Below are 10,410 nucleotides of genomic sequence, written 5' to 3' on the forward strand. Positions count from 1 at the left end.
CCGGCAGGAACAGGAACATAACGCTATGAGTAGGGTCTAGTGTTATTTGGCTGCGGTCTTCTGTAAGGTGGAGGTACTTCCCCAGTTGGGCTCTGCTCTAGATCTGGAATGACATCTGCTGTGCTGTGCCCTACCACACAAGGCGAGATTACATTCACAATGCCCATACCTCTCTTTTGGACGTAGTTTAACGACGTACCCGGGTCGGGGTTAAAATGTACAAGGGCTACTTTACGCGGCACCTTTACAGACGCGATACATTTTTTCAGTATTTGAGACTCAAATAAAAATAACGTGATGTAGTCGTAGGGGTGATCGAGCTGAGTAAAAACAGAAGTAAGTTGAAACAACTTTTTTTGAAACGCCTTGATCTAATAAGAGTTATGCACTAACCTTTATAACTGCCCAGCTTCCCTGGATCTCTGTATCCTGCGTCTCCATATCCTGGCCTGTTGCCGTCATCCCCATAACCTGGTTTATCTCCATACCCTGTATCATATCCAGGTTTGTCACTATATCCAGGTTTAGATCCATATCCAGGTCCATTGCTGGCCCCACCACCATATTCTGGCTTAGCGCCATACTCTGGCGTATCAAATTCAGGTTTGCCACCATACCCTGGCTTAGACCCATACCCAGGTCTATTACTATCTCCACTTCCATACGTAGGTCTATCATATGCAGGCTTGTCACCATAGTCTGGCCTTTCGTATCCAGGTTTATCCCCATACCCTGGTTTAGACCCATAACTATTGCCACCCCCATACGCTGGTCTGTCATATGCTGGCTGGTCTCCATACCCTCCATACTGTGGTTTTTCTCCATACCCATGACCTGGTTTGCCATATCCTGGCTTATCCTCGTAATTTGGATCCCCATATCCTGGTCTATCATAGGTTGGTTTCCCATAATCACCAACAGTCACAGGTCTTGAAGTAATTACATCACCATTAGGTTTCACTATGTAACTAGGAACATTTCCAGGTTTTTCTAGTTCATATTCATAAACCGGTCTAACATCAGGTCTATCATAGGTCTCATTAGGCTTCTGACTGGGCTTATAATCACTTTGACCATAATTTTGATTATCCCCATAAGGTTTGTCATTTGCGTCTGGTCTGTTCGGATCTTGATTCCCATAGGATGGTATCTGAGCTCCATATGAAGGTTTTTCCTGAGTTTCTCCATAAAGAGGTCTTTGAGTACTACCGTAAGTACTATCATGACTAATACCATAAGAAGGTTTAGGACTGGTATATGAAGGCCTATCATTGAGACCATAAGGTTTGTTATCTTGACCATAAGATGGTCGATCAACACCATAGCTTGACCCACCATGGTCACCAGTAAAATCATTTTGACCATATGAACCTTGGCTTCCATACGATGGTTTAGAAACTTGAGGCTTTTGGTGACCATATCCACTAGATGAGTGATCAAAATTCTGACTTCCGTAAGAACCTTGACCATAAGGCCGGTCAGGTCTTTCGTCACCAGGTCTGTTATAATTCTGACTATACAGACCAGATTCTACTGGACCATATCCTAAGTGACTGTTAGAAGGTGGAGCATAAGAATGATGGCCTGTGTAGCTACCATAGCCATAATTTTGACCATAACCATGACTTGGATATGGCTTGTCATTTAAAGGTCTCATTGGCTTATAAGGTCTTGGGGGATCATATATTTCTAAATAGATTGAGTTATCTTGACTCTGGCCATAACCGCTAGCGTATTGACTGTTGTAACTGTAGCTAGGTTTTTCACTAGGTCTTGATGGATAGCCATAGTAAGGTCTGTTTGGTCTGTAAGGTCTATCTGGTGGTCCTATTGGCCCAGGACCATATGGGTCTGGTTTAGGCTTGTACCCATCATTTGGTTTTGTTGGATAATCCTGAATTGGTTTATTTCCGTAACCACTATCTTCAATTGGATCAGGTTTACTCGGTGAGTATGGATCAGGTCTGTTTGATTCGTAGTCAGGTTTATTAGGTTTATATGGGTCTTCAGCAGGTTTGTTGTAATCATGTTGAGGTCTTGGTTTTTTATTTGGTCTGACAATGTAGTGATACTCAGGGTCTTGGGGTTTATATGGAGGACTTTCAGGTCTTAGTGGCTTAAGTCCGTATAAGTCAGGAACATCATCATTTGGTGAAGGTGGATAGATAGGGTCTGGTCTCCAAAGACCTGGGTCTGGTTTTGGTCTTCCGTAGCCCCCTTGAAACTGCAGCTCATCATATGGATCCGGTTTTGGACGCGAATAGTTATAAGGCCTATTAGAACTAGGTCTGTATGGTTCATCAGGTCTATATGAGCCTGGCCTTTCAGGCCTATAAGGATCAGGTCTTAATGGTCTATCCGGCTTGTAAGGATCATCAGGTCTTAGGTCAGATCCATATGGGTCATTCGGCCTTATAGGTCTATAATCCTCTGGCCTTAACGGTTTTTCAGGACCATATGGTACATCTGGTCTTGGTCGTTGTGGTCTATATGGGTCATCTGGCCTTATCCATGGTCTCTCAGGCATATACGGTTCAGGTTGAATAGGTTCAGGGTAAGGTCTGATTGGTCTGTACGGTATTTCAGGAGGTCTATGCGCTCCGTAGCTAGGAGGGTTATCTAAATTCGGTTTTGAATTGTAATCATCAGGTCTATCGTTGTCTATATAGTTAGGTCTTGGTGGTCTGAAGTAAGGTCTTGTTTCAAAAGGCCTTAAGTCTGAAAAGTCGTCTGATAAGGGGTTTTTGGGTTCCTCCTCATCAGGGCGGAAAACAGGGCGATGGAGTGGAGGGTTATCTTCATCAAACTGGGGTTGGAGGGGGGTGGGGGCCATCTGTTCGCAGAGGACCCTGCGGACGTAGATATCGTAGTCTGGGTGCCGTTGGATTAAGTTCTGGACGCGAAGGTCTGAGTCGCCAAGGGTGCTGAGGTTGCAGGTGGCGTTGCCTTTAGCACCAACCCTGAAAAGATTAAAGGTTTTATAGTACAGAAAGGCATATTGTTATTGCACAACAAACCGCAATCAATAAAAATAATACAGAAGCTGATTAAGAGATAATAGGCACTCTGAACGCTTAAGAACGATATCTTCTAGATAACCGAAGACCGAATTTTTGTCGAATAGTTAATTTCCTGAAAGATTTTTTATACGTTGGTACAGGCATAGACTTTATTGTTCACGAAACAGGTCATAACAGAGCATTACAGAACAAAAATATAATGGAGAATTTATCCTAATGCATGAAAGATCACTTTCAGCTAACATTATAGCAAATATATGGAAAAAAAAACATGTAGCACGGTTTCTAAATTCCTACAATAAAACAATTAAATTCAACAGTTTTTTTGGCCTACGTGAGAGCAAAAAGAATTTGAAATAGAGGTGGATTTTCAAAGAAAACTTTGTAGGCACAATAAATTTACTGCCATCTTTCGACACATGATAAAAACTTATAGAACGCCATTTGACTTTGATCCTTATTATTTTACTGATATGTGTTAAATTTGTTAAATATCCAAAAGTGTCGCCTTCTAACAGTACCCCTAGTGTAAATTCAATCGACATCATAACGTGACGAACGCGTTTGCGTTAAGTCTCATTTTGTATAGGATTTTGAGTTTCCAAAACGTCCCGCTTGGCGCGCTCTTTCTAAATCACATACAAAATGAGACTAAACGCAAACGCGTACGTCACGTTTCGAAATCGAATTTATTTACACTAGGGGTACAGATCAAAAGCCAAAGGTATGGCAGCATCGTTTCGAGCGCTGGTGCCATCGGTAAGATTGGCAATCCACCTCAATTGTTCAACCTCTGTTTGGTGAGACGTTAAAATCCCAAAGTTATGTTTCTTTAAAACTCATTGGTTTTAAAAAGCACTTACTAAACTGAAAATTGTCAACAGACATATAAACTTTTATATATTTTACTATTATATCTATAGATTATTGAGTTAACGAGCGCCATCTGCCTTCTAAACATGAAACTAACTACCAGCGCCACCTAACTTCCAACGACTGAACTCACCCGTAATCGAAGGTCTGGCATTGCTTGTCCTGCTTGCAGAGCGTCTCGCACTCGCGCGTCGTTAGTTCCGTGATGTTCCGATAGATGGCGTCCGGGGAGAGTTGCTCGCCGATCGATATGCGGTCGAAGCAATCTGGAAATTAGTTAATTCATTTTAACCTTTATAGAAACCAAATAGAAACTTAATAATCATATCACTTAGGTATAAAAAAAATATCTCATGTTATAGCTTAAAAACTGACACAACTAGATACAAGAGGGGCTTTAAATAAGTTTTTACCTTATAAATTAACAAAAACGAATTAAATATTTAAATTACACTGACTTGTTCAATGTCGGATTTAGAGGTCTGGAGGCCTCGGGGCAACAAATGAGTGGAGGCCCTCTGGCCCCAAATTATTTTCCAAATATAATGGACAATGTTTCGAAGTCTCTATTGTGGGGGCCCCTCGTTTGTGGAGGCCCCGGGGCTGTCGCCCCAGTTGCCCTCCCCTAAATCCGGCCCTGGACTTGTTTATTTCCTAAACTAAGCCATACATATATTTATAACCGTGGGCCTATTAAACCCGCATTTAGAGACTAAAATGTCATACAAAGTTTCCTGAAATCGATCTTGATTTAGGGATAATGATAATTTTTGTGAAAATTTGTTTCAAACTTAGTGAAAAACGCCTTTCAGCTGTGACGCTGACATGTGACTTGGTTTAGAGTGTTAAGACATTTCTCCTGACAGACATTAAAGTTTAAAGTAAACTCGCATTTTTCTTTCATCAAGGTGTAAAAATAAATACTGTCGTGTGCACAAAACGCAATAAAAAATTTTTTGCCGCAAAAAATGTTTTTTTCGCGGATTTCACAAATACTCATGTCACATTTTTTGTTCCTTAGGACCTCAGGAATGCGTGGTTAAAACACAGTTGTTATAAACAATGATGCTCTTAGTAAACTTTTTGATGTGTTCCTCAAATTAACATCCATGGGATATCCTTTGCTCTTTCTAAATTATTATTATAACCTACAGGAAACCTTTAATTTTCTCGCAATGTCAATATAACAACAAATACCGACAACTTGCACTTAAATTACCTCACAATCCGGATGCTGTAAGTGATTTATTTTGAAGATAATTGGGCAAGGTCGGGTATTACGTAGTTATTGTTTACTTGTGTTTGGCGTGTTGAAGTTGGTTGATAGTAAAATCAAAGGGACAACATATTTATTCATTTATATTTTCAGGTTTTTGACCGCTAAGGTACAATTTGGCACAACTTGAACATAATGACGAAGCCTGTGATGTCTATTTTACCTCTGCTACTGCTCTGGTAATGGCAGCATGGTTTCATTTTTATCTCTTGTTACTATGCCCGTCACTTTCACACTTAAAGCCCGACCAGAAATATATGATCATTGTCAAGAGGGCGCTGTTATTTTCATGTATAGAGTGACAGTTCAGTTCTGTATGAATTTTTTAGTTCCAATGAAATTCCGCAATATGGCGCGTGATCTTTACATAATTGTTAGAGAACCGACCATCTTAGCCCTATGGAAGAACGCTAGTTAGCCTCATAAAATTATTTAAACCTATCTTATCTTCTAATTTTCGGGGGCCCTTGCGGATACACTTCGACCTATAGGGATCTTTTGTGTAGTTGCTACTCAAGAGCTTTTTTGACCATTTCCATTATTTAAACCTAAGTCGACCGGTCTGGCCTAGTGGGTAGTGACCCTGCCTATGAAGCCCATCAAGCCCATGGTCCCGAGTTCAAATCCTGGTAAGGGCATTTATTGGAAGAGGACTTGCTTAAACATCCGTCTCTTTATAAATGTTCGTGTTTACTTGTCACACTAGGTTCCGAAACGTGGTCCTCGGGCTCCTAACTCGTAAAATGCAACCAAGAAATTTTTGCACTTGTGTGTTTCTTAATCCCCGTAGTTTTTCTACCGACGGAAATACACATTCGCTGAGATGTTTTTTATTCTGTACAACTACGAGTACAACCTACAAACTTAACTGCCCATTAGTAAATCTTATCTCGTTGCAATACGGTTTATTAATAGTCACTTAAGTGTTAAATCGACGACCGGTCTCGCCTAAAGGGTGACCCAGCCTATGATGCCGATGTTCGTGGTTTCGAATCCCGTTAAGGGCTTTTATTTGTGTGAGGAGCACAAATATTGTTCCTGTTTTCTTTTAACAATTATGGCCTATATTGTTCCTGAGTCATGGGTGTTTTCTATGTATTTAAGTATGTGTATATTATATAATATCGTTGTCTGAGTACCCACAACACAATCCTTCTTGGCTTACCGTGGGGCTTAGTCAATTTGTGTAAGAATGTCCCTAAAAATGTGTGTCGAAGATGTCTGAAGATCTTTTCAATCATATATATCTCTCTCTTCACTGGCTCAGTGACCCAAACAGGATCTTGGCGTCTGACACAAGAGAGCGCCACTCTGCCCTATCCTGCGCCACTTCACGCCAGTTGGGTATTCCGAGGGCGAACAGGTCTTTTAGGACTTCGTCGCTCCAGCGGTATCTGGGACGCCCAGACGGACGTTTTCCACCCGGGTGCCCCACATACGCTCTTCTCACGGCACGATCCTCTCCCATCCTCTCTAGGTGACCGAGCCAGCGGAGTCGTGTGGCTTTGATTTCGCCAATTATATTGGGCATCGCAACCAGCTCCTCTAGCTCCCTATTCTTTCTACGCCTCCAAGTTCCATCTTCATCTCTGATAGGTCCCAGAATCTTCTGCCAGATTTTCCTCTCCGCCACTAAGAGCTTGCTCTCTTCTTTCTGAGTCAGAGTCCAAGCTTCATACCCATACATCAAAATTGGCCTAATTACAGTCTTGTAGACACGAATCTTGGTTGGTCTACTGATCAGCTTTGACACTAAAACTCGATGGAGCGCTGCCGAGCATCTTAAAGCGTTTTGGATTCGTAGATCTATCTCTTCCTCCCTTCGGTTGGTATCAGTTACTGTGCAACCAAGATACCTAAAATGATCCACACCTATACGTATATACGTGTATATAATTTATTAGCATGCCATCTGTTACAAGATCTGTAGAAGCCTTAATTAGGATTCTTCTTACCTTCAATGGAAGTCCCAAGCTGCGAATCTATGGTCAAAGTCTGCACCGCCGCGAGCACCGGACACCAAAACAATATACTCAACATTGCTGCTATCATAGTCTCACTTTATTCATTATTATTCCATTTTATAACAAAATACTAAAGTCCACTTCACCGTTTAAAAATTTATCAATATTACAATTGACGAATACCACTCAAAATTATAAGCAATTGGTTCAAGTTAAAACTGAAAAAACGCCTCTGCTTTCCCGCGCTTTCTAATGTCAAAGGCGCGCGTTGACAATTTATTCAAGCGATTACTTTTTATTTCGATACTGTTATTAATTATTGTTTATTGAGATTAATAATAACACAATATATTTTTATTTAAATTTAAACTGCGTTATTTAATTGATAGCAAACATTTTCTTAAAATTATATGTTTTTTTTAAACGACTAAAGGCACTAGGACGTTCAGCCGGCCATAGTCCAAGACGTGTAATCTTGTGTGATTTTGCAAAAGTTCTGAGCTGGGTGTGTCTGTCACGCTCCGTTGCACGCACGACACGAGACAGGTTGAACAAAGGGGCCCGCAGGATATGTGAAATATATCTTAATTATACGTTACAAGTTTAGAGGATTAGCTGGAATAAAGCGATGATTGCTGTTCCTGATATAAAATTATGGTGAGAACAAAAAAAAGTTGTGAGAAAAATTCAGCAGCCCGTCAAAAAGCCACACGACTTAAAAAACTTTAGAAAATATTACTACTACTACTCCGTTGGCTCAGCGACCCAAAATGAGACTTGGCCTCCGACACAAGACAGCGCTACTTTTCTCGGTCCTGTGCGACCTCTCGCCAATTGTCGACTCGAAGCTCGCGCAGATCCGCCTCCACCATGTCGCTCCAGCGATACCTAGGGCGTCCGATAGGACGTCCTCCTGCTAGGCGACCCAGGTACGCTCTTTTTACGTTCCGATCTTCGTCCATTCTCTCAAGGAAAATATTACCTTAAACAAAAAAAACAACTTCAAAAAACTTTTACTCCTCGTCACGAGTTCCCCGAATGTGACTATCCAAGAGAATATAAAAAAAAAACTTATTAAGGAATATACAAATCATTATATGGAATTGTATATACGTATTGAAATTTTCCCCCAATATCTCCGGGATTTCATCATCAGATCTGATCAGACTGACCTGATCGCCATGGGATCCTCTGCTCCTTCTTCTTGGAGTAAGTACCTATTTAAGTACTTATATACATACAATACAATACAATACAAATCCTCTTTATTGCACAACCTCTGAAAATAATGTACATGGAAACACATAAAAAACATGAAGATAGAGACACACTTCCTCCTTCGATTTTTAGTTCAGTTCAACTTCAGTTAATAATGAAGAATTATAGCCCTAGTTAAAAGGGGTACAAGACTCATGCAGCAGACATCGATTTTCAGCCCACACACACACAGCACAGCCCCAGTGGTTCCATTTTTAGTCGCAATGAGCGCTGTGATCATTTCGAACGAATCACCCGCTTTGAACGCAGCGAATATGGAACTGAAACCTCTAACCACAGCGACAGATTTTATTTTTGCGGTACCCAAACGAATCGAACCAATTTTTTTTCTACTAACCAAATTTTAACTAATTAATAATTGTAACGTGTTTTGTTTTATACTACACTTTACAACGTCAATCAAGCTGATATAATTAGCCGGAGAGATTGCGACTCTATTTCCTAGGAGATAAGTATTTTTTAGTATTTCCGGCAGAATTTATTTCCATAGCAATTATGAGTTACGGACCATAGAGGCAGAAGATTTGTTTTTTAGCAATGACCACTGTGACCGTAAAGTTAGGACACTTTTTACGTATAAGAATACAACTTCAATGTGGTCACAGAAAAGGGATAGTAGCTATCCTATCCCTTTCCTGTGACCACATGGAAGTTATACTAACTATTCATATGTTTCAGTGACCCAACGAGGGTCTTGGCCTTTGAAAGGATAGCACGCCACTTTTCCCGATCCTGCGCCGATTCCTGCTAATTATCAGCTTGAAGCTGCAGATTGACTTCCACACTATCTCCCCAGCGGTATCTGGGCCGACCCACCGGGCGGCCACCAGGGACAGGATAAACTCCGATATTTTCACCTTAGTGTAAGACCTGAGTGGACGCTCGCTCGAGTTCGGCGTGCAGCGGGGCGGGGCGTGCGGGACATGATTAAGTATCGTATGTTGTACTATGTTAAAACACTGATTTAAACTTACACGATTTTTACACATTATTAACTAATACAAACGGGACTTAATCGCGTATTAAGTTTTAAATTTACCTCCGACATTTCGAGGACGGCGTTGTCCCCGTGGCCGTTGTCTTCTCCGAGACCACGGGGACAACGTTTGTAAGGGATGGCTTGATTTAGACAGTAAAATTAATACAAGGCGTGTGCGTTTTCACCTCGTTCCCCGAATAAAGTTCTCAACTCCACAGTGTCCGCGGCGAAAGCGTCATAACTCTGAATTATCAAGTTTCGGTCAAGTTTATAGACCCCTGTTTTTATTGAACTGATCGCTATCAGAAGATTACTGTTCTACCGTCTGTATCGAAAACCACAACACTTAACCTTAACGAAACAACTGGTATTATTGACCAGAAAATGGGAGTTCAAGCGCAAAAAAAAATCTGAATAGCCATACCACGTGTAAGTGAATAACAAATAATAGGATGGTTGACCCAGTCCCAAACCAGTTAAGGACACATTTTGACTTTAAATCGTTGTTATTTAAAACTATTTGGACGTTTACTTTTAGTTTATTTTTTATATTGTATATTGTCTAATTAAAAGTCGAGATAAGAAAAAAAAACACAGAATTACGTTCAGGTTTTTTTTATAATATTTTTAAAATTCCAAAAACGGGAATGTACCTAAGTTTGACCAGCAGGCCCCAGTAGTTGTTAAGTTTTGTACCCAAAGTTGACCAATTTCAAAACAAGGCAAAAATAGCAAAAAATAATAAAAAGTAGCTTGTTTTTTATGATCAACTTTATTTAAATTAGAAGCAATATCTTTTTTTTAATTTAGATCAACAAGTTTTCATATTCAGTCTTAGCAATCACATTGAAAATAAAACTGAAATGGCACATTTTTTTCTTATCACTAAAACAATTAGGTAAGTACAATTAGGGTTTTTAACACCTACAACAACTGAGTTTCTTAATTATACAATCACCTAGGTACTCATCTAAAAGCCAAGGCACTTATTCATCATACTCATTAGAAAATTTATTAATC

The 10,410-nt window shown here is 40.3% G+C and overlaps 1 protein-coding gene across 1 annotated transcript; it reads right to left on the reverse strand.

The window, feature by feature from the left end:
* Nucleotides 1-252: 252 nt before the first annotated feature.
* Nucleotides 253-8,364, reverse strand: LOC133532051 (adhesive plaque matrix protein-like). Its single transcript, XM_061870542.1, has 3 exons — nucleotides 7,125-8,364; nucleotides 4,027-4,159; nucleotides 253-2,960 (listed from the first exon to the last, which is right to left on the reverse strand). The coding sequence occupies exons 1-3, from the start codon at nucleotides 7,219-7,221 to the stop codon at nucleotides 389-391; spliced, it is 2,802 nt and encodes a 933-aa protein (XP_061726526.1). The 5' UTR covers nucleotides 7,222-8,364; the 3' UTR covers nucleotides 253-388.
* Between the last annotated feature and the right edge of the window lie 2,046 nt (nucleotides 8,365-10,410).

The sequence above is a fragment of the Cydia pomonella genome, chromosome 26 (genome assembly GCF_033807575.1).
Source record: "Cydia pomonella isolate Wapato2018A chromosome 26, ilCydPomo1, whole genome shotgun sequence".
In the NCBI taxonomy this organism is placed as follows: Eukaryota; Metazoa; Arthropoda; class Insecta; order Lepidoptera; family Tortricidae; genus Cydia; species Cydia pomonella.

Bases quoted from the DNA above. Each gene is read 5' to 3' on its own strand.
- LOC133532051 (XM_061870542.1), bottom strand. From the start codon at position 7,221: ATGATAGCAGCAATGTTGAGTATATTGTTTTGGTGTCCGGTGCTCGCG. The intron at 4,160-7,124 runs GTAAGAAGAATC...ACTAATTTCCAG, and splicing joins GCTTGGGACTTCCATTGAAG to ATTGCTTCGACCGCATATCG. The intron at 2,961-4,026 runs GTGAGTTCAGTC...TAATCTTTTCAG, and splicing joins TGCCAGACCTTCGATTACGG to GGTTGGTGCTAAAGGCAACG.